The sequence below is a fragment of the Chiloscyllium plagiosum genome, unplaced genomic scaffold (assembly GCF_037043375.1).
Source record: "Chiloscyllium plagiosum isolate Xiang-an unplaced genomic scaffold, Cpla_swu_hap1 HiC_scaffold_25, whole genome shotgun sequence".
NCBI lineage: Eukaryota > Metazoa > Chordata > Chondrichthyes > Orectolobiformes > Hemiscylliidae > Chiloscyllium > Chiloscyllium plagiosum.
In genome coordinates this window covers 59,727,692-59,752,227 of record NW_028270163.1, presented here as the reverse complement: position 1 = coordinate 59,752,227, position 24,536 = coordinate 59,727,692, and the positions used below count along the sequence as shown (strand labels likewise).

General features: G+C 40.4%; 1 protein-coding gene across 3 annotated transcripts in view; it reads right to left on the bottom strand.

Annotated features, from left to right (window-relative positions):
• Positions 1–2,617: 2,617 nt before the first annotated feature.
• Positions 2,618–24,536, bottom strand: part of LOC122562314 (C-Jun-amino-terminal kinase-interacting protein 4) — a 294,916-nt gene continuing 272,997 nt past the window's right edge. For 2 of the 3 annotated variants that reach the window (XM_043715173.2, XM_043715180.2), the window contains 7 exons: positions 18,859–19,007; positions 16,959–17,130; positions 14,185–14,298; positions 11,772–11,810; positions 9,260–9,436; positions 5,800–5,928; positions 2,618–3,851 (listed from right to left, as the gene is read on the bottom strand). In XM_043715173.2, the coding sequence (XP_043571108.1) occupies positions 3,736–3,851; positions 5,800–5,928; positions 9,260–9,436; positions 11,772–11,810; positions 14,185–14,298; positions 16,959–17,130; positions 18,859–19,007 (896 nt within the window). In that variant the 3' untranslated portion in view covers positions 2,618–3,735. The remainder of the gene's footprint in view (positions 3,852–5,799; positions 5,929–9,259; positions 9,437–11,771; positions 11,811–14,184; positions 14,299–16,958; positions 17,131–18,858; positions 19,008–24,536) is intronic. The other variant, XM_043715179.2, reaches the window with a different exon arrangement.

Genomic DNA, 24,536 nt, shown 5'->3' with positions numbered 1-24,536 from the left:
GATCCCTCAATTCCTTGTTTCCAGGAATTCCTTCGATCCAAGAACAAACTAAACCTTTGAGGCTGCTCTTTCAGTACAGGTGTTATGAACCATCCCTCTTATTACAGAGGAACCTCAATTATCCTAATACAAAAATTTCCAAATGTTGGATTATCCGAAGAAGATCTCAAGAGCCTGATAGAAACATTACATCAAAGAGGTGTTAGGAACACTGCACGGGTCTTTTGTTTACAATGATTAAAAGTGAATTTGGCTTACTGAAATGCTGCAGAGAACAGTCCTGGACATCGATGGGAACCCAGACACCATTTCCAAATGACTGACCTCTTGCCCGCTCTCTCCCCCCCCATACTTTCCCTGGAGTTCTACACAGGGGTGTACCCTAAACGCTCCTCCCCTTCCCCAGATAATCTCTCCAACATTGGCCTGTACAGGGCAGAGTGGGAACTTGTCAAAAAGTTGTGTGCGCGCTATTTTGAGACTCGCCCACCGAAGGCAGCAGCAGTCTCGCTGTTGGTGTCCAGTCTGGCTGCCGTATCCATTGCGGGGCAGGGGGGTGTTACGTGGGGCGGGGTGGGGGAAGGGGCAGGGGCGGGACGGGAGTGGTGTTGCAAAGTGTGCTGCTGCCTAGTCTCCTGAATGGGGAGCAGACATAGCAAGTGCTCACTCTGTCAATCCCGTTGAAGTGAAGCAGTGGCAGGAAGAAGCTTCAGCAATGCTGCAGGTCTCTTACACATAAGTGTGTGTCTGCTCAGAAACAAATCCTGAGACAGAGAGAGGGAGCACAGCAGGCAGAGTGAGGAAAAAGGAAATTTTAGAAAACTCTGAGCCACAGAGGAGAGGCATTTAATCAGTTAACTGAATAATCAATTATCTGAATAAAATACTGCCCACGGATAATTGAGGTTCCTCTGTAATGTGATACAGGAAGCTCAAGTGAAGCAAACTCAGTGGATGGAGGGCAAAGATACCTCTCATTCCTTGTAGAACACCACCACATTGTGGTCAGACATTAGCACTGCAACTCAGATTAATGGTTAAATCAACAATATTTTCCAGAAAAGCATTAGGGAGGTTAAACATGTGCACATTAACTGACTCTCTGCTGTACCTGTCCCTGGGAGTGTTTGCTTCTGTTACTATGCACACTGAAAGTTTTTCTATTGAATGCATTTGATGTGCATTATATTAAAAATAAAGTGTGACTCTCCAAGTGGGCTCATTTTGAAATAAAATTGACAATGTTATAATAAACACACCTTAGCACCCTTCTTTCATTTGGAATCATAGATATATCAGAGTACAGGACATCTGAAGATATTCTGATGATATCCTGCAAAGAGAATGTTTAGATTTATTCAGATTCCAGCATCACTGGCTAATACAGCTATTACTTAGCACGAAAAGGACAAATTGCAATGAAAGCAGAGCTAGCTTTCAGGGCTTCATTATTTCATCCAACTGTAAATGATCTATTCTGTATTTGTATTAATTAGACAGCAATAATTACTTGTGGAAAATCTTAATCTTTGAAGGCAAGGAAATATATAAAAAGGAAGAACAAATGAGTTTGTTATTATATAGAACATCTCAGTGTTCTGAAGTTAATTTTATGAGTAAAAGCAGCAGCCATTTTTGCGCAAAGCAGAAATATGGGATTTAGATTAGGAGTAGACCATTCTCAGCCAATTCTGAGATTCAGTAGATGATTTGGCTATTGTCTCAACTTTCCTGTCCGCCCCCAAAACAGAATGCAAAAACCCAACCTGCAATGAGACAATTGCCCAGTCAGCCTGTTTTTGATGATGTTGGCTGAAGGAGAAATGTTGGCATCAGGAGAATTTCTTGGTCTTCTTTCAATTGTGCTATTGGACCTTTAACATTTGAGGCTCAGTTTAACATCTAAAGGACAGAAATTTTGATAGTGTAAAAGGAGTATGCTGCACTGAGTGTGAGATGGAAAAATGTTCAAATCCATGGATCTGGACTTCAAACTTGCAGTTCAGAGGGGAGCATGTTAACCAGTAGGCACTCCATGCCAACCAAGCTGATTGATTTTACTGAAGTAGAAAGTTTAATCATGGCACGCCTTCTCAGCTTAGATTATCTTAAATCTGGAAGTATTCTGAAACTGTGTCCCGACAATGTGTTTTAAGATTCAAATTTATATTGCACTTCTTCAAGAGACATACTCCTGACTTGAAGCAGAGTGCACTATTGACTGATTCATGACAACACTGCATTTCTGTTGCCTGCCAATGTTGAAATCTGGAGTCAACCCGGCAGCACTGAAGACTGAGGGCAGAATAAAACAAACGTGCCTTCCTTGCACCTACATTATCCACAGAAATTACCTTCATTCCAGCACTCTGAGCTGGGTTTGAACCTAACAATTATGCACAATATTCTAATCCATTCCAAATTCCATAACGAATACAAGAAGGGGAGGGAATACATGCCAACACTGAATTTCAAAACAGGAGCATTTCAAAAGACTTGCTTTTGAATGGTTGTGGGGGGAGATTTTGTGCCAGGATGCTGGTTTCACAGTAAAACAAATATAATCACCAATTTGATTGTTAACATGTAAGAAATAATTGCCATAAACCTGACTGAATAAAAATAAAATCCAATTTATTCAGTCATTGCAAGTCAAGGAACCCAAATGAATCCAAATCCAATCTCCATTTTAACACAGGTCCCACATTACACAAATTCATTCAGAGCCAAAGAAACACAACCAAGAAAACAGCAGCCTTCTTTGATATACATATATATATTTTTCTTGTACAAAGTTACATTCTGAACCACAAAGGTTCATTAATAATAGGTAATAAATACTGAAATGGCTACACTGGAATATGAGCTATTGAGCTCACCATAATGAAGCCTTGGGTTTCAACAGAGAGCAATTCAACGCCGGAGCATTCAGTTTTCAAATTACAGAGCAATTAAAATACAAGATAAAGTGTCTAAAGAGGTCAACTTACAAAAAAAAATACAGACCATAAAATTTGTATTTTTTTTAAAATATGCTTAGAGAGACAATGTTTCTTTCTCAACAAAATTGTCAATATAATGAAAGCATTTCTGTTAGAGAAAAGAAGACATTTTAGTAGTGTGTATAAAATGATTCTGAGGTGCAGCACAGGTTGTTAACTTTCCCTGTCAAGTGTGTCCAGAGTTTTCTACAATAAATTGCAAGGAAGAAAACTGACCTGAACTGGATGATATTCCTCTAAACACCAGAAGGCTCTAAAACAAGACTGACTGATTGACTGGCTCTCTTTCTCTCTCTACTAATCATTTGACATGAGTGCTACTCCGGGTTAATATCCTTTGGTAACCGTGATAACACCCACACAGAAATAAATAGCTTTCTTTATAATCATTGCAAATACAAATTAGTTCTTTAGAATAGTGTTAGCAAAATAACCCTTAAGAACTAACACCTGTTGTTTTACTAAGGCAGCCTATGTTCATTGAAGTGAAGTGACTATGCTCAGCAAGCGCTGTCTTTTAACAGTAGGAAGACCCTGTAGAAAGGACAAGGACAGAGAACAGATCAGAGATATTTACTGCCTGCTCTCTTAACTTCACCATGCAAACTGAGGAACCATGGTGAAGAACTGCTCAAACACAATGCGGTGAAGAAATTGAAACAAAAATAAACCAAATTAAAACAACATGCAAGGTTTTCATGTACACAGTCATTCTGTCATGAAGTTGTGCCGTTCAGTCATCGTTGAACATGACTTGCCACACGATTAAGTGACTTCTCTCTGCTTTGGCCAGTGAAGGCTGAATCTGTAACGTCTCCCTGAGCTCCTCCGTTTCTTCACTCTCATCACCTGAAGGGAACATCAAATTTCAAACAACTCTTGCTATAATCCACAAGGATAGTCAGAAGATATCAGAGCACTGTAATGCACAGAAGCCAGCCTACTGGCTCACTCTGCCTGTACCAGTTCTTTTAAAAAAAAATCATTAGTGCCACCTCACCCTCCCAGCTCTTTCCCAAAATCAGTGAACTTTGTTCCTTCACATACTAATCCAACTTGCTTTAAAAGTGTTAACTTTGCATCTACTGCCATCATTCTGGATGGTACTTTCCAGATCAGAAACACTTGCTGCATACCTCTCATTGCTTTTTGTTATAAATATTAATCAGGAACCCATCTGAAGTGCAGTCACTCAAACTTCTGAGTAGTATGGTGAACACCTAGGAAGACAATAGCCCACTCACCAAAAGAACTCGAGAACACAGTTTCGATTGCCTGAGCTGTTTACTATATCACACTGGACAGAAGTGGTGGGGTTTACATAAAACACACAGCATAGAAACAGGCCATTTGGCCCAATTAGTGTATGCTGGTACTTATGCTCTTGAAAGGCTCTGCCAAATTGATACTTCACAACCAGACAGAAGGAATTCACACTTCACAATCAGTCCTTGGGAAAACAGTGGAGACATTTGTGCAGTGCTCCCTATCAATACAACACAGAGTAGCAGGTCAGGCTCAGCATAGACAAGGAAGAATTGATCAGCCTGAACAGTTCGCCTTTCCATAGATAAATACAGTATCTCAGTCTATTTTTGAAAATCAAGTGATAATTACAAACATACTAATTAATAGTAGACTGTTTAGCCTCTCTAATCTCCTCCACCATGCAATGAAACCTGATTGAAGCCTCAACTCCACATTTCTGCCTATCCCTAATTAACCATGGATTCCTCATTAGTTAAGCATCTATAGACTTTTGCCTTGAAGGTATATAAAGATCCTAACTTCATCACACACTGGGGAACAGAATTCCAAAGACACACATGCCTCTGCGATAAAATTCTCATCATTTCCATCTTAAAGCAGGACAACACTAATTTCTGAATTGTGTTGCATAGTTCTAGTTTATTCCTCAAGAGGAAACATATTTGAGCATCTTCACTGTCAAGTTCCACATGGTCCTTGCACTTTTTAAAACTAACTTTAATGTCCAATCATATTGATTCTTGAAAAAATGCCAGCTTTTGTCTCCATTCCCTTGTTGAAAGGCCATGCAAGGTAGGAATCAAAGAGTGTCTTTCCTAACATCAGTTCTGAGTCAGATTTTCATTAGTTGCAGCTTTAAAACAATGTTCCAGAGTCAACCTTCAGTATTTTAGATTTCTCCACTGTCCCCCTCAGACTTCACACTGCACTTTGTAAGCAAAAGGTTCCTTTCATTTCACTTCTCTCCTGGCTGAGGGGTTTTTTTCTAACTATTTCTAAACTCAGTCCCTGATGTAGAATTCAGGTCAACGAGCACTCTTTACATCACATGGGGTTTGGATAGTTGCCTTGAGAGTTGGTAACCAGGTACATGCTGCCAGAGAAACATACAACTTCAATAGGAGAGTCTCAGAACTCTGACAGAATGCAAGGCTGTAATTCATCTGCTGGGCTGTTCATCAATATTCTTCTATTGGTAGCCTGGATTGGTAGCCATTGGTTGCCATGGATACGAAACTCAGTTTGTGCAGCAGGCTCTTCATTCAGATCCACCACCCTGGTAGTCATCTGAAGTAAGTCCCACATACTATCGTCATGAGATGTGATGGAGACCTGCATTCACACTCAGCAACTTCCCTTTCCTCAGCCAGGGAAAAATATAGAATGGAAAATTAAAGAGAATTCCTCTGTTTCAGTGCAATACAGGAGAAGAATGGATGGGTCAAAAATGTAAGGAAACTCCTAAAACATGGTACAGTTCCCTTAATGAAATTTACATTTACAAGCAGTAAACAAGAAATATCCTCACCCATTCTGAAGTCAATGTAGCCCTCACCACCACTCATAACCAGCACTGATCTCACTGACTGCTGGCTGGACCCATCAGGTGCAGAAGCTCCTAATTTTTCAAATGAGTGCTCGTCACCAAATGGCATACCTAGGGAATAACCGAACATTAATTTTTTTTTTTAAATACTTTAACAAGCAAAGATCATTTTACTTTTCAGTAACACATTCATCCTGTAGTTTCCTTTTTAACATCATAACCACCAGCTGAAAGACAGTGGCAACCTGAACTGTAGCTCAGTCCTGGCTGACTGATTACAGAGGGGTCTCATCAAAATATCACCCTTGAGTTAGAGCACAGACCCTCTAAGCAGGAAATTCTCTCAATTGCAAACAACAACGTACTAACTCCATTAAACAAACAAACAATGTGGTCATATTTCACTCGCAATTTCAGTAGAAATCTATTCACTTTGCAACAGCAGAGATTAAAAATTGCCTTCCGTCCTCCTGTTCTGTGATACATCTTGAATCAAAATATTCTGAGCTGGGAAGAAAGTTCATGAGTGACTTTTGGCTGGAATTTTGGGAAGTGGGAAAGAATGAATTATTAGATGTAGCTAATACAATACATAAACTTGACTCAATAACTTTGAAGCTAAGACCATAAGAAATAGGAACAGAAGGTGGCTGTTTGCACCTTGAGCTTTCATCAGAATCATGGCTGATGACACTCCTCTCCTTCACTTTCCTGCTCTTTTTCTGTAACCCTCACTTCCTGCATGATCAAGAATTTATCTATCTCAGTTTTAAATACACACAAAGGCTGCCCCCAGAGAGTTCCAAAGACACTCAACCCTCAGAGAACTCAAGTGATTAGAATCTGTAAACCTTGTCAAATACCTCACGGAAGTCCAAATAAACACATCTACTAGTTTCTTGGTCATGAAGCCTTACTGACTCTGCTTGATGAGATTATGATTTTCCAAATGTTCTGCTGTTACTTCCTTAATAATTGATTCCAGTATTTTTCCAAACAATTGAAATAAGATTAATCAACTACAGTTACCTCCTTTCTGCCTCCCTCCCTTTCGAATAGACATTGGCAATCTTCTACTTTTCCAGAAAATTTCAATCAATGCATTCAATATCTCTGTAGCTACTTTGGCAAGCCTGCAAGGCCAGGGAACTCATCTGTGTTTAGCCCTGTTAGTTTGTCTAATACTACTTCTCTAATGATGGTGATTCCTCCCTTGTATTCTTTAGTATTAATGGGATGTTTGAAGGACTTCCACAATGAAGTTAGCTTGGATCAGTTGCGAGGGTAATCGTTATACCCATTCCAGAACATAAGCACAAAACTTGGAATGAAACCTTAGTCATAGTGAGAGTTATGAATTGTTGGAGGTGCAATTTTTCAGACTGACATCAAACCAATGCTCAACCTGACTGCATCCACTAATGCTGCTGAAACTAAAATCCCATGAAATTGTTACGACTTTGTCAGGAGGAATGTGCTAATAATCCAACCAAGTCAGGCAGCATCCGAGGAGCAGGAAAATCAACGTTTCGGGTCTGAGCCCGCCATTTCTGATGAAGGGCTTTTGCCCGAAATGTCGATTCTCCTGCTCCTTGGATGCTGCCTGACCTGCTGTGCCTTTCCAGCAACACACTCTCAACTCTGATCTCCAGCGTCTGCAGACCTCACTGTCTCCTAGTTAATAATCCAACCACACTACTCCACTAGCCATGCTGAAAATATAAATGTTTAACAATCACCAAAATGGACAATTTATTTCTCTTCCATACTACTATTCAGAATAGGAGAAAGTGAGGGCTGCAGACGCTGAAGATCAGAGCTGAAAATGTGTTGCTGGAAAAGTGCAGCAGGTCAGGCAGCATCCAAGGAGCAGGAGAATCGTGTTTCGGGCATGAGCCCTTCTTCAGGAATGAGGAAAGTGTGCCAAGCAGGCTAACATAAAAGGTAGGGAGGAGGGACCTGGGGGAAGGGCGTTGGAAATGCGATAGGTCCCCTATCCAACACCCCTCCCCCAAGTCCCTCCTCCCTACCTTTTATCTTAGCCTGCTTGGCACACTTTCCTCATTCCTGAAGAAGGGCTCATGCCCGAAACGTTGATTCTCCTTCTCCTTGGATGCTGCCTGACCTGCTGCGCTTTTCCAGCAACACATTTTCAGCACTATTCAGAATAAAAGAGATGTCCATCAGCCTTCTTGCATGAACTCAAAAATAATTTATTCATCATAAGCAAGACTTATTCTTTTTAAAGAAAGTGACAAAAATAGTTAATAACTAAATTACTATTAAGAAATAAGCTATACTCCTTAATACTAAACACACACATTTGTAACTCTGTAGGTATAGATGGATTTGAAAAAGTAGGCAAAAAAGTAGTAACAGCCATCAGTCAATGGTCCGAATGCCAAAGGTGCAACTGATTGACTTCTCACAATTCCTTCCATTTCCTGTCATTGTGATCAGATTATTGATAGTCACAGAATGATGGAAGATCCTCAGGCGAGATTTCAGATTTAGACAAGAAACAGTAAACAGCCTTAACATTTAAACATCATCAGGATTCACCACTATTTCACAGAGTGTTTTTAGCTAGCTTTAGTTTGTCTCTTACTGTCAGAGAGAGAGAGAGAGAGAGAGAGAGAGAGAGAGAGAGGGAGAGTTCTACTTTTCCCTGCAAGCTTCTCCAACTTTTCCTATTTAGGTCTGAAAATGCACAGTAACTTCAGTGCAGAGATGGTTGCTAGACAATGAACCACACAAATCCCAGGGCTTCTCTCAGTCTGTTTGTCCAGCATCGAGGGGCCATAACATCCATCTTTCATTTCCCTTAAACACATTATTTGACGCCCTTTCCCAAAATAATTTGCTTTTCCAATAAACAGCAGATAATCATTGTTCCTTTAGAAATTAAAAGTCAAAAGGTCAAAGATAAACCTCTTCAAATGTTTTTCACAGTACACCAAAATATATGTATTCCTAACAATACTCTTCAAAATAAATGCGTGTTCTGGCCATCATTCCTCCATCAATCAACATTAAGCAAAATATACAACAACTACGATTGAATCAGTGAGATGTTGCTGTGTACAGTGAGTTATTTGATTTCAAAACAGTGATTGTGCTTCAAACCAATTCAATTTACCTAAATATTAAATATTCAGAAAACATGCATAATTTTACCAAAGTCAGCATTTATTGGTCAGGCTTTTGCAATTTTGGTCTAATCACATGACTAGGATGATATCCCCAACTTGCAAAGCAGTTAGTCACGTTCTGCAGATTCGGAAGAAAAGTCTTTTTTTTTAATTAAGTGAGCTTTATTTCATAAACAGATTAGATTTGCCTATCACAATATCCCTGAGTGTAATTCATGCCGGAGATTCAATAAAAAAACCTGGTTTCCAGTTTCCACAATGAGGATGAAGGCTGCCCTTAAATTGCTCACCTGGAACTGCCACAAAGAATTTTACAGCATCCCGGTGTCCATGGAAACACAGCTGAGCATGTGCCATAGAGCAGTAAGGTATAAATGTGCCAGGGGTGATCTTGTCACTATTTTCATCTCCGTAGACACGGATGACATTTCCAGGACGGTTTCCAGATCCCTCTGAAGCCTTATTGGCTGGGAAAGGAAAAGAGAAAGCAGTAAATGACAATGGGGCTTGTGGAAAACGGACAAGATTTCTGGGAAAATAATTATTACATGTATTTAAAAAAAACAGCCACTAGCATGGAGGCATTGACTGAAGCTTAAGCAAAATGAAGAAGTGTTAAATTAAAAACAGCTACTTTATGAAGAAAGTGCCAGTTCAAGAAAGATCTGGGGAAAAAACAAATCAGTAAAGCATGCTTGGTTTTGTCTATGGTAGGAGGACATTGGTAATGGAGTATGCTTAATGCCAAGCTACCTCTTCTCTCCTGTCAATGAAAACTCTGAAGATACTGGACTTCGAGCATTGAGAAAATTACATTCCTTGCATTATTTACAGCAAATGTAACTGGATTCAGACCCATAGGATTTAATTGGGGCAGTAGAAAAACTTTACAAAAATGCATGGTAACATTTTCTTCTGTAAACTGTTCTCTAATTTTACTTTTGTAGATATTTTACGCAAATTGAAGTTTTAAATTTTTAGTCAACTCCATGCAGAGTGGTCAACTGTCTTGGAGTCTGTGGGCAGGTTAGCTTCAATGTGGTCTCTGAGGATGTTATAATGACCAGTTGCATTACACCTCTACTAGTTTCCTGTCCTAGCTGTAAGTACTAGCCTATAGATTATTGGTACCTACTCTTGAACAACAAACTCATGAAGTGTGAATACAAACAGCCAAAGTCTCCCTGTATAAACTGATCTACGAAGCTTCAGTCCATTAATTGGTTAACCTGTATGAAATATGCAAAGTTTTACAGCATTAACTCTAATCCTGATCCTGATGATAGTGTTGCACAGAAGACTCCGTGTTCTGCCAGAATTCAACTTTAATCCAAGAAAATACAGAACAGTTTGTACAAGGAAAGGTATGCCTTTGCTAAGAAAGGAAACTTTTTTTTGTGTAAATTAGCTTAAAATAAAGCTGCTTCCAAGAATTAGTCCACAGCTCAGGGAGTCAGTGCCTGCTGCATTAGGACGTTTTCTACATCTTTAGCTAGGCATTCCTGTAGTCCCTTCGCATCCCCTCAGATTACCACGCTGTGGATTCATTCCCCTCCCTTCCAGCAACCCTGGGCGGCACGGTGGCACAGTGGTTAGCACTGCTGCCTCACAGCACCAGAGACCTGGGTTCAATTCCCGCCTCAGGCAACTGTCTGTGTGGAGTTTGCACATTCTCCCCATGTCTGCTTGGGTTTTCTCCGGGTGCTCTGATTTCCTCCCACAGTCCAAAAATGTGCAGGTTAGGTGAATTGGCCAAGCTAAATTGCCCCTAGTGTTAGGTGAAGGGGTAAATGTAGGGGAATGGGTCTGGGTGGGTTGCGCTTCGGCGGGTCGGTGTGGACTTGTTGGGCCGAAGGGCCTGTTTCCACACTAAGTAATCTAATCTAATCTAATCTAAAACCCTCTACCATGAACATGTTAAAATTAAACTACACACCCTTCACTTCAAATACTTTCAAATAGTAAAAGTCTGTGATCATGGCTGGATTCAGAACTAGGCCGTGGGCAGTGAATATTGAAGAATGGTGGATCACCTTAAGATTTAAATTATATTGACTTATCAAGAGCTATATAACTATAGGAATTTAATTTCTAAATATTAATTTATAAATATGACACAATGAATATTTGAAATAAATTTTCAACACAGACACATTAGCACTTTAGATGAACACACACACGAGACACAGCTTCTAATTCAAGTAAACCTTTGCTAAGTTTAAAATAGTGCACAAGTCTGAGGCTATTCAAGCTGCAAGCACTCAACTTTAATTTAATCAATCACATAACTTAGGTTATATGGCCTCAATTAGATGAGAAGCTAATTTGATCTTTATTCCCAATAGATAAAACTAGCCCAAATCTTTCATAACTTTTAACACAATGAACTACATTCTTAACAAAAGGTTGAACATTAGATACATCCTCCATACCTATGCCATATGGGTGTTTTTTAAAATTAGTACATGGAACAGAATCATTACAGGTAAAGAAATAAAACACAGGCAGCGGTGTTTGCACAGCTTCGGTGAGAGGACATGGAAATGACAGCCCTCAAGACAAAATAAAAGGTTCCTCGGAGTTGAGGAATAGAACACTGAGTACGGAGCCTATTGTGATCATTCAGCAAACATACAAATTGCTGCAATGCAGTGACCAGCGCCAGGGTAACATTTAGACAAGAGAAAGAGAAATTAAAAAAATAGAAGGGCAAACATTATAAATAAAAGGTGGATATAAACTGCCTTGATTGGCTAAAGCAGCCCAAAAGATAAAGATTCTGATGGTTAGATCTGCACTTACCCCTCAGACCCAGTAACCGTCCCTGGTGGAGAACTACAGCTATAGTGAGAAGAAGTGGCAAAAGGGGGGAGTGGACAAGTGTGACAGTAGAGGAAAAGGATTAATAAGAACTACCAGTTGTATCTCAAACCTGTAGTTTTATTTTAAAATGTACAGACAAAGCTAGAACAAAATTTTTATATGTCATCATAAAATACCTCTACAGCAGCTGGAATCATCACTCTTGGAAAGAAAATGGGAGAAGGTGGTTCTTTACAATAACAATCTATCTGCATTGAAATTGCACTGTATGATACACGTCCACTGACCAGGCTTTGTAAAAGCCCTGAATATAACTGGATATGCACAGAGTTAAGGCAGCACGGCACTAGTTCAACAGGCAACGTTGACAGGCTTTTTCAAACCTAAAGACCGTGGCTACTGCACAATCTTTACTGCTATGGAATGGCTGCTCAGTGATTTGGAAATGTAATACTAGCACTAAAACTTCAACCGTACTCAATTTTGTGGATACATTCTCAGGGTAAAAAGTTGGAAGAGAAGTGTATCCCCCTCCCATGTTTTTGAAATCAAACATCACTTCTTTGTGACACAAGTAAAAAGAAATGTTGGACATACTCAGCAGGTCTGGCAGCATCTGTGAAAGAAAAACAATTAAGTTGAATCAATATCCTTCAGAACACCGTACTTAGTAATGAAACAATTTTTAAGTGAACAGAGAAAGAAAGAAAGGGAAGGCCAGACAGAACTGAATTATAGAATTTACTGCATATAGGAAGGCTATTTGTCCCATCATATCTTTACTGGCTTGTCACAAGAGCAATTTATTTTGTCCAGTCTATTACTCTTTCCCTGAAAGCTTGTAATTTTTCTCTGGGTGCTTCTCCTATTGTCTTCTGAAACCACAACTGAGCCTACTTTCAGCACACTTTCTGCATTTTAGATTCTAAATATTTCCCTAAAACAAAATAAAATTTTATGAGATTATTTTCATGGCATCATTTTAAAATTGCCAACCACTCTAAATCTGTACCCTAAGGTTCTGAATCCTTGCACCAATGGGAAGTTTCTCTCTAGCTAGTCTTTCATGATTTTGGCCATTTCTGTCAAAGCTTCTCAAAGCCTCCTTTTATTGATGAGACATGATGCCTCAACCTTAGTCTTTCTATAAAACTGAAGTCTCTCCTCTCTGGCAGCATGAATCTCTCTTGTACCCTCTCTAGCATTGTTCCTTAAGTATGGTGTTTGGAACTGGTTGCAATGCACCAGTTGAGGTTTATACAAATTTAAAATAGCTTCCTTGCGTTTAGATTCTTTGAGAAAGTGAGGACTGCAGATGCTGGAGATCAGAGCTAAAAAATGTGTTGCTGGAAAAGTGCAGCAGGTCAGGCAGCATCCAAGGAGCAGGAGAATCGATGTTTCGGGCATAAGCCCTTCTTCAGGATGAGGAAGATGTGCCAAGCAGGCTAAGATAAAAGGTACGGAGGAGGAACTTGGGGGAGGAGCGTTGGAATCTTCGTATATCTTCGTATACGTACTATACTGCTCGGAATCTACATTGAGTGTATCTGTCCAAATTGGAGTGTATACATACTTCAGGTTTCCTCAAGACATTTTACTGTGAACAGGAATTTTATACAAGAGCTAAAACACAACAGTATCTCAACATCAAGACTCAACCCTCCACCACCTGCGCACAACAGCAGCAGTTTTACTATCCAAAAGTTTCACTGTGACAGCTTCTTTGAGACCATCATCTCGATCATCTAGAAAGAACAGGTGAAGCATGTGAACATTTCCACCTTCAAATTCCCCTCCATGTCACAGATCATCCTGACTTTGAAGTATTGTTTCTCCACTACTGCTGGTTTATAATCCCGGAATTAACTCTCTAACAATACTGGAGTGGTTTAAGAAGGCAGTTCACGATCACACTTCTCAAAAGGAACTAGCAAGAACGACAGTAAATGTTGGTCTTATTGGACATGGCCACATCCAGTGTATGGATAAAACAAAACCCCTTGAGCACTTCTTTTTGAGACTTTCCATTAAGAGGTATAACAGAAATTAGGGCTAGTTGATTGGTTGATATCAATGCACAGCATGAGATTAAATACATAAAACAAGCCAGACAGTAAAATGTATGATCAATATGCAACGTTTCTAGAGGTCTGAGCTATTCCTACCTGATGTAGCCACCATTTAGAGCTAAGTTCAAATAGCTCAAAGAACTATAAAAAGCAACAGGAAAATTCCCTTCCCACTCACCAGAGGATAAGCTAATTTCTGTACCTAAGAACTCAACTTTAGTACAAGGATACATAGCATACTTGGGTGCCAGAAGGAAAGCAAACAGAAAAGATGCACACATATAAATCACTTTGTTCTTCCCAAAGTGATTCCCATCACTTACTTTCTGTTAGAGGGATGGAGATGATTACACCATTGCCTGTGCCCACCCACAGACGGTTGCAGGATACCATGAGAGCTGTGATTCGCACAAAAGAGAAACCAAGTTTCCCAGTACCTTAAAAACAAATACCAACAAGTAATGGTAATTTCAAACAAGAACACAAAGTAAATATAGTTACCCTGGAGAAGCCAGAGTATGCTACCTCCTCTCTCCAAATACAAATAATTTTAAATTAAACGGATGTAAAATTTACAGTTCTTTCCCAACCAGATAACAATATCCTTTTCTCTCCCCCATGCACATATCATCCATGATCAGAATTATTCCCACCTCCAGCTCACTGGTGCTTTGATGAATGATATGGCTGGTTTCTTTGGAGGAATAGTTGCCACATTTCAAATATTCCTCCAAAGAGCATAACCTTATGCAAAACCTTGCTTTTCCTAAAAGAATTAGAGATTAATCTGGATCAAACTCTCTCTTACGAAGACCAACCCCACCTGCACACTCATTGTGTGCAGTAAATCATCAAGTTAAAGAAGTGGGTGAACATGTAAACCCTAAAATGTTTGGACACCTGTTGTCATTAATAGCTACATCCGAGGCTAAAATACAATTTCAACTAATCTCTCTACAGCCTTTAATCATCTGGTATTGGAAATAAAAATGCTTGGAATGGCTAAATAAACATACATGCAGATAGCTAGATTGGTGTTTGAAGGCAAGATGCAGAGGGATATACGAAGATATAAAGCAAATAAATTTACAGCACAGAGGGACATTCAGCTCTTCACCTTAACTCTTTTCCAAACCAATTTGAAACAATTTTGTCCTGGTCTCACCCTATGGCCTCCTACATTACATCAACAGTCTATCCACATTTTCCCTTGTTTAAATACAACTGCCTTTGCCTCATCCATTCCTGACAGGAAAGCATTCCATGCTCCATCAATCCTGTGTAGAAGTGTCTCCCATCTTTCTCTTTGCTCTTGATGACAATTTTACACTAATGGCAGGGCCTCTCAAAGTAGCAGGCAGTTCTTTCCTTATTCATCAGCAAAATTGCAAATTTTAAAGACCTCCATAAGTGCAATGCTTTCCTTTTGAACCTCACAGCCTGTTCTGAACTAGGGAGAATAAGCACAGTATCTCAATTCATTCCTGATGAAGGGCTTATGCCTGAAACATGGATTTTCCTGCTCCTTGGATGCTGCCTGACCTGCTGTGCTTTTCCAGCACCACACTCTCCACAGTATCTCAATTCTCTACTTACACTAAAAACTGGAAAAACTGTAAAATCACTAAGCATTCATAACAATCTTAAAGGTTTCAAACTTAATGTCATAACCTGCTTTTTCTCTTCACAAATGCCAAATGATACAGTACATATTTTCAGTATTTACAATGTTTCATATTATTTTAGATAGTTTCCTATCTCCGACTCCATCTGTCTTTCATGTATCTTCTACTTCATTCCAGAATTGCTGGTAAAGTCGACAGTGAAGGAGGTTATTTAAGATTACAAAGGGACCTTGATCAATTGGGGGAATGGGCTTAGGAGTGGCGGATGGAATTTAATTTGGATAAATTGTGAAATATTGCATTTTGGTACAACAAACAAGGGCAGGACTTATACAGTCAATGGTAGGGCCCTGGGTAGTGTTGTTGAACAGGGAGACTTAGACGTTCAGGCACACATTTCTTTGAAAGTTGCATCACAGGTACACAGGGTGTTTAAGTAGGTGTTTAGCACACTTGCCTTCATTGCTCAGATCTTTGAGTATAGGAGTTGGGATGTCATATGGAGATTGTACAGGGCACTGGTGAGGCCAGGCTAGAGTAACGTGTACAGTTCTGGTCACTCTGCTATTGGTAGGCTATTACTAAATTGGGAAACGTTCAGAAAAGATGTACCAGGATGTTGCTGGGAATGCAGGGTTTGAGTTATAAGGAGTGGCTGAATTGGCTGAGACTTTTCTCACTGGAATGTAGGATGTTGAGGGGTGACCTTACAGAAGTTTATAAAATCATGAGGGCATAGATAAGGTGAATAGCAAAGGTCTCTTCCTTAGGGCGAGGAAGTTTGAAACTAGAGGACATATTTTTAAGGTGAGAGGTAAGAAGATTTAAAAAGGACCCAAGGGGCAACTTCTTAAGATAGAGGATGGATTGAACTCCCAAAGGAAGTGATGGATGCAGGTACAGTTACAACATTTAAAAGACATTTAGATAGGTACATGAATAGAAAAGGTTTAGAGGGATATGGGCCAAAAGAATGCAAGTGGGACTTGTTTACTTTGGGAAACTTGGTCAGCATTGACAAGTTGAACCGAAGGGTCTGCTTCTGTGCTGTATGCCTCTATGACCCTAACAAGTGTTATGCAATACCCCTGAGATCATGTTCCATAGTCATGTCTTTCTTTCCTCGTTTACCATCATCATGCAGAACCCACTCATTCTAATGAAATGGCCTGTATTTTCCAGCTCTCTGCTAATTTAGTGAAATTTTCCTGCATTCCTATTCTTATTTGATGAACCCTCTTTTTTAAAAAACTGCTCTGAATAAACAATATATATGCAAAACAAAAGACTGAAAAGTCCTTTAATCAAGGGACACCAACTGTTGTTTTGGAGAGAGGGGTAGAAAACTGAAAAATATTTGAATTTAACTTAAAGTTTTATTTTACAGTTCAGTTAAAATTGATTAAAAAGGATAAGATCAATATTCCTACACAGAATATACAAATCATGAAATAACCATAGTGATCACCCACCTAACATTTTGCTGACATACGGTTCAATGTCTACATCTTGTAGGTGCTGGTAGGTATGTACATGGTAAAGGCGAAGGGTAGAGTCTAGACGGATGGAAACCCACACCCCATCTCCCACCCAAGCCAACTGTCTCACCTGGCTTTCCTTCCGTGGGTGGGCATCAAAGGATTTCTGGGGAGGCACAAGTATAAGAACATTTTTCTGAAGTGCAATAACGTTACCAATGTTAGAATAGTAAGAGTTCCTACTGAGACAGCGATAATCATTACATACTTATGCATGTGCACTTTACAAAATCATCAGTTAGATCTTTCTAATTTGTTTGATGTATTGCTCACACATTTATTTTCAAAGTAGAAGTTTGGAATCTGGATAAAAGGCCTGGACATGTCTAATGAGCTGTGCATTGACAAAATCATCTTCTTGATCAATCATTATGCTCTTGCCTCTGACCAGAGGATGAAATTTCACCAGTAATGATTTCTGCTTTGGAAAGGGAGGAAAGAAAAGTGAACGGTGTAGCACTGAAACAATAAGGGGTACTTTCTGACATCAATTGATCAGTTGGAAGGTACAGAGCAAGTGTGACAAGATGAATTGCTGGATTGAATCAGCTCGCCTAGATATCGGTGTCAAGGCAGAGCCAGAGCATAAGGTAAGCAATTACCTATACGTATGTATGTGCATCACTCATACATTGGGCTACATAGCATCAAAGTCAGCAGTTTCTTGGTACAATCTTTCTAAAAACAAAATAAATAGTTTTCAATCTTTTATACTCTTTAAAGTACTGAACTACTTTCAATGAAACAACAGTGTGTGGCAATTCCTATTCTAACACGATCATAATAACAATGGAAAACTGCATGCATGAAATCTAGCCTATTGCGGTAGGATTAACATCACAAACATACTTTTCACCTAAACCTGGGAGCTAGCCTCATGCTCAACACACTGCTCAGGCTAGTGTGTTATGGAGACATTGCTGGCTTATAAGCAATCAGTTCTTAAATCGGATATGACTAAATACCTAGTTATGCGTGAAAACTGCTCATTCTAGTTTCTGGTGGAGGGTATGGTAACTCTGACAGTACTGGGGTGCCTGTCTTGGGAAAGCATGGATAAAATCCCATTAACTAACCAGTGAAGAGAAACTCAGCAGCTCTGGCAGCATCTGTAGCAAGAAAAGGAGATTTTCTTTTCATTCATTCATAGGATGTGGGTGTCACTGGCCAGGTCAGCAGTTATTGCCCACCCCTAATTGCCCAGAGGGTAGTTAAGAGTCAACCACATTGCTGTGGGTCTGGAGTCACACGTAGGCCAGACCAGGTCAGGATGGCAGTTTCCTTCCCTAAAGGACATTAGTGAACCAGATGGGTTTTTACGACAATCAACAATGGTTTCATGATCTTCATTAGACTCTTAATTCCAGATTTGTGTTGAATTCAAATTCTACCATATGCCATAGCAGGATCTGAACCCAGGTCCCCAGAACATTAGCTGGGTTTCTGGATTAATCGTCTTGTGATAATACCAATAGAACATTGCCTCCCCAAGAGTTAATGTGTTAAATTTAGTGACGTTTCATTAGGGGGGGCTTCACTGGATCTGAAGTATTAACAATGTTTTTCTCTCCACAGATGCTGCCAGACTTGCCGAGTTTCTCCACCATTTTCAGATTTTCCTGAAGATAGAGATGCAGTTTAGTGTCTCGGTGGATAACTTGCTATCATTTTATTAGTTTAACACTCTTTCTTGTTTCAGAGGCCCGTAATTCAAGAAAAGTTGACAAGATAGCACATTTCACGCTATCTTAAGAGCGAGGTAAATCTACCCATTTTAAGAGCAAGATAAATCTATCCATTTTTGGAGAACTATGAGTGCTTTGCAAGTTGTTACCTCGATTTTCATGGCCTTTGGTTGTATAACATAGATTTTATTCTTGTAACCACACCATACTTTATCATGTACAACAGTCATACAGCGAATGGAGTGATGAGGCCGGCCAAAGTCCAGAAGGTGATAGTTAGTGAGATCCCACTGGCCATCTAAGGAATAAACAACGGCTATATTAAAATACAATTAACCATTACAATGTTCGAGAAAACAAAACATCAATAATACAGCCTTTCCCATTTTAAAAAATACTCACTCCTAGGATAGGAGTATCATGGGAAATGCCAGCACTTATTTCCCATCCCTAATGAAGGCGGTGAGTCATTTCTTGAAACACTGCAGCTCACCTGGTCTCGGGACACACATACAAGGTGTTTTGCTCTGTAGCAATTTGATACAACTGAAAATCCAGAAGGCAGTAAAGAGTCACATATGAATTAAGAGCAGGCCATTCTTTCCCTCAAGGTAAAAACAATGACTGCAGATGCCCGAAACGTCGATTTTACTGCTCCTCGGAAGCTGCCTGAACTGCTGTGCCCTTCCAGCACCACTAATCCAGAATTCTTTCCCTCAAGCCTACTTTGCCATTTAGTTAAAACTTGGCCTAATGTGATTGTGGTCTCAACCCCACCTTCCAGTCTACCCCATGTATACCATGTCTTCCTGTTAATCTAGAATCTAACTCAGCCTTAGAAATAAAAACAAAATCTTGAAGCTAAAATTGGCAGTTAAGGGTTGGGAAGAAGAGGAGGAAGGTGGTACAGAGAGGAGGAGGAGCTTAAAACCATCACGAGGGAAAAGATACCAGGTCAAACTCCAGGACCAGATGGCATGTATCCTAAGGTATTAAAAGAAGTGTGTGCAGATGTAGAAGAGGCACTGGTTATAATATTCCAAACATCTCAGATCCAGGAAGGGTCCACCATGTTGGAAAATAGCAAACATCATCTGCATCCTGGAATTTCGACTATTTAGAATCTAGATCAATGATTTGGATGAAGGGACCTAATGTATTATAGCCAAATTTGGGATGTAGACAAGTTAAGTCAGTGGCCTAAAATCTGGCAGATGGCAGTATAACATAGGAAATTGAGAACATCCCCATGAAACACAGATAGCAGTATATTGAGGAAAATTGCAAGACTCGATGGTATAGTTGATCTAAGTGTCCTGATAAATGAATCACAACAGGTTGGTATACAGGCACAGCAAGTCCTTAACGCAACTAATGAAAAGATGCCTTTTATCACAAGGAATACAAAAGTAGGCAGGTTTACTGCAACTATACAGGGCCTTAGTAACACCACAACTGGAGTATGTCTAGTTTTGATGTCTCTATCTGAAAAGGAACTTATTACATTAGAAGCAGTTCAGTGAGGGTTCACATGGCTCATTCCTGGAATGTGGGGCATATCTTTAGAAGAAAAATTGAACAGGTTAGGCTGATACCCACTTGAGCTCAGAAGGAAAGGGAACCTTATTGAAAGCTGTAAGATCTTAAAGGGACTTGACAGGATGGCTACTAGAAGGATGTTTCCTTGGGTGACAGACAAGATCTAAAGAGGTCTCCCTTTTAAGACGAAGATGAGGAAAATGCCTCAGATAGAGTCATAGAGATGTACAGCATGGAAACAGACCCTTTAGTCCAATCCGTCCATGTCGGCCAGATATCCCAACCCAAACTAGTCCCACCTGCCAGCACCCGGCCCATATCCCTCCAAACCCTTCCTATTCATATATCCATCCAAATGCCTCTTAAATGTTGCAATTGTACCAGCCTCCACCACATCCTCTGGCAGCTCATTCCATACACGTACCACCCTCTGCGTGAAAAAGTTGCCCCTTAGGTCTCTTTTATATCTTTCCCCTCTCACCCTAAACCTATGCCCTCTAGTTCTGGACTCTCCGACCCCAGGGAAAAGACCTTGCCTATTTATCCTATCCATGCTCCTCATGGTTTTGTAAACCTCTATGAGGTCACCCCTCAGCCTCCAACGCTCCAGGGAAAACAGCTACAGCCTATTCAGCTTCTCCCTAGCTCAAATCCTCCAACCCTGGCAACATCCTTGTAAATCTTTTCTAAACCATTTCAAGTTTCACAATATCCTTCTGATAGGAAGGAGTCCAGAATTGCACATAATATTCCAACAGTGGCCTAACCAATGTCCTGTACAGCCACAGCATGACCTCCCAACTCCTGTACTCAATACTCTAACCAACAAAAGAAAGCAAACCAAACACTTTCTTCACTATCCTATCTACCTGTGACTCCACTTTCAAGGAACTATGAACCTGCACTCCAAGATATCTTTGTTCAGCAACACTCCCCAGGATCTTACCATTAAATATAAGTGCTGCTCTGATTTGCTTTTCCAAAATACAGCATCTCGCATTTATCTAAGCTAAACTCATGGCGCTTTGCAGGAATGACTATAATACAAAATATGATGCAGATACAAAAAATTATTAGGCCAGTTGACCAAAAGTATGATCAAGGAGATGATTTGTAGCATCTTAGAAGAGGCAAGAAATCCAAACAAAGTTGTTAAATACAGCGGTTTTGTAACAACAGAGTCTGGACAGCCCTCTATGGTAAAGTTGTCCACATGCATGACCCTGGGAGAGGAGAAATTGCACTTTATTGCTTGCTTAAATGCACAACTCCTCATTCTGAGATTATGCCCTCTGGCCCCAGATTCTGCCACAAGGGGAAACACCTTCCCACAAGTCCCCCAAAATCTTACGTATGCCTGACGAATGGAGGTTCCGAATGATCATTTTGCAAACCTGGAAAGGAGTGTGTAATCAAAATGCATGTCAAATATTTGATGTCCTGTTCATTAATGTCAAAACTTTATTTGAAAGGTCATCAGCAAAGAAAAGTTATGGGGTTCAGCTGTTAGTGATTGGACAGTCAAAATGGTAATTGGGATAAGTGTGCAGTAGTTGTACAGTGGGAATGTTACCAGTAATTCAGAGGCTTGGATTATTGATCCAGAGAAATGCGCTATTATAATTGGGAAAAATTAATTACAATCAATTCATTAAACTGGAATTAAATGCTCGGCTAACTAAAATAGTAATTGGTTTGTTGTTTAAAAAAGAGACTGATTTACTCAGGTCTGTCAGGGGTGGAAATCTGCCAGCCTTACTGAAGCTCCGCTGAGGGATTATGAGCAGATAGGGGCAAAACTAAAAAATAGAAACAAAAAGGGAGTAAGCTGAGATTATTACCTCAGTCATGAACTAATTAGCACAGGGTCAACAACATTAAAAAGGTAAATTCGAGGTTCAAACGATTGGTGTGGGAGAAACAGGATCAATTTTTTAAAAAAATTATTTTATTCATTAATGGGATGTGGACATCACTGGCTTAGGCCAGCAGTTATTGCACATCCCTAATTGCCCAGGGGGCAGTTAAGAGTCAACCACATTGCTGTGGCTCTGTAGGCCAGACCAGGTAAGGACAGCAGTTTCCTTCCCTGAAGGACATTAGTGAACCAGATGGGTTTTTCCAACAATCGACAATGGATTCATGGTCATAGTTTGGGAGAAGATTTGTAGCTCGGGTGCTCGTTGTTGTGGTTCTGTTCGCCAAGCTGGGAGTTTGTGTTGCAAACATTTCGTGCACTGTCTAGGTGACATCCTCAGTGCTTGGGAGCCTCCTGTGAAGTGCTTCTGTGATGTTTCCTCCGGCATTTATAGTGGTTTGTCTCTGCCGCTTCCGGTTGTCAGTTCCAGCTGTCCGCTGCAGTGGTCGATATATTGGGTCCAGGTCGATGTGCTTATTGATTGAATCTGTGGATGAGTGCCATGCCTCTAGGAATTCCCTGGCTGTTCTCTGTTTGGCTTGTCCTATAATAGTAATGTTGTCCCAGTCGAACTCATGTCATCGGAGTGTGTGGCTACCAAGGATAGCTGGTCATGTCGTTTCGTGGCTAGTTGGTGTTTATGGATGCGGATCGTTAGCTGTCTTCCTGTTTGTCCTATCTAGTGTTTTATGCAGTCCTTGCATGGGATTTTGTACACTACATTGGTTTTGCTCATGCTGGGTATTGGATCCTTCGTCCTGGTGAGTTGTTGTCTGAGAGTAGCTGTTGGTTTGTGTGCTGTTATGAGTCCTGGTGGTCGTAGTAGTCTGGCTGTCAGTTCAGAAATGTATTTGATGTATGGTAGTGTGGCTAGTCCTTTGGGTTGCGGCATGTCCTCATTCCATTGTCTTTCCCTTAGGCATCTGTTGATGAAATTGCGGGGGTATCCGTTTTTGGCGAATACATTGTATTGGTGTTCTTCCTCTTTTTGCAGTTCTGGTGTACTGCAGTGTGTTGTGGCCCTTTTGAACAGTGTCTTGATGCAACTTCTTTTGTGTGTTGGGGTGGTTGCTTTCATAGTTTAGGACTTGGTCTGTGTGTGTGGCTTTCCTGTACACCTTTGTGGTGAATTCTCCGTTCGGTGTTCTCTGTACCATCACATCTAGGAATGGGAGTTGGTTGTCCTTTTCTACCTCTCTAGTGAATCAGATTCCTGTGAGTGTGGCGTTGATGATCCGGTGTGTGTTCTCTATTTCTGTGTTTTTAATGATTACAAAGGTATCATCTACATATCTGACCCAGACTTTGGGTTGAATTTGCGGTAAGACTATTTGTTCTAACCTTTGCATTACCGCTTCTGCTATGAGTCCAGAGATGGGTGAGCCCTTGGGTGAGCCGTTGATTTGTTCATATATTTGGTTGTTGAATGTGAAACGTGTTGAGGCACAGGTTCAGTAGTTTGAGTATGCCTTCTTTGTTGATAGGTTCAATGTCCTGTTGTCTGTTCTGTATGTCTAGCAGGTTGGCTATTGTTTCTCTGGCTAGGGTTTTGTCGATAGAGGTGAACAGTGCCGTTACATCGAATGAGACCATAGTTTCTTCCTGGTCTATGTGTATATTTCTGATGATGTCCAAGAATTCCTGTGTTGACTGTACAGTGTCTTGATCCGCTGATCAGGTGTTTCAGTTTCTGCCGTAGTTCTTTAGCCAGTTTGTGTGATGGTGTCCCTGGTAGTGATACTCTGGGTCTGAGTGGGATGTTTGGTTTGTGCACTTTAGGTAGTCTATAGAATCTGGGGGTGTTGTTGCTTTCAGGTTTCATTCTCTATAGGTCAAACCTGGTTATCTGTCTGTTTTTTTGTAGGTTCCTCAGTGTGTTGTTTATCCTATTGGTGAGCTGTGGGGTGGGGTCAAATTCCCTCTTTTGGTAGGTGGCTTCCTGTTTGTCCTATGTAGTGGTTTGTGCAGTCCTTGCATGGGATTTTGTACACTACATTGGTTTTGCTCATGCTGGGTATCGGGTCCTTCATCCTGGTAAGTTGTTGTCTGAGACAACAGGAAGACAGCTAACAGTCCGCATCCATGAACACCAACTAGCCACGAAACGACACCAACTAGCCACACACTCAAGATGACAAGCAACATGTGTTCGACTGGGACAACACTACTATTATAGGACAAGCCAAACAGAGGACAGCCAGGAAATTCCTAGAGGCATGGCACTCATCCACAGATTCAATCAATAAGCACATCGACCTGGACCCAATATACCGGCCACTCCAGCGGACAGCTGGAACTGAAAGCCGGAAGCGGCAGGTTCAAATCAATATAAATGCCAGAGGAAACATCACAGAAGCTCTTCACAGGAGG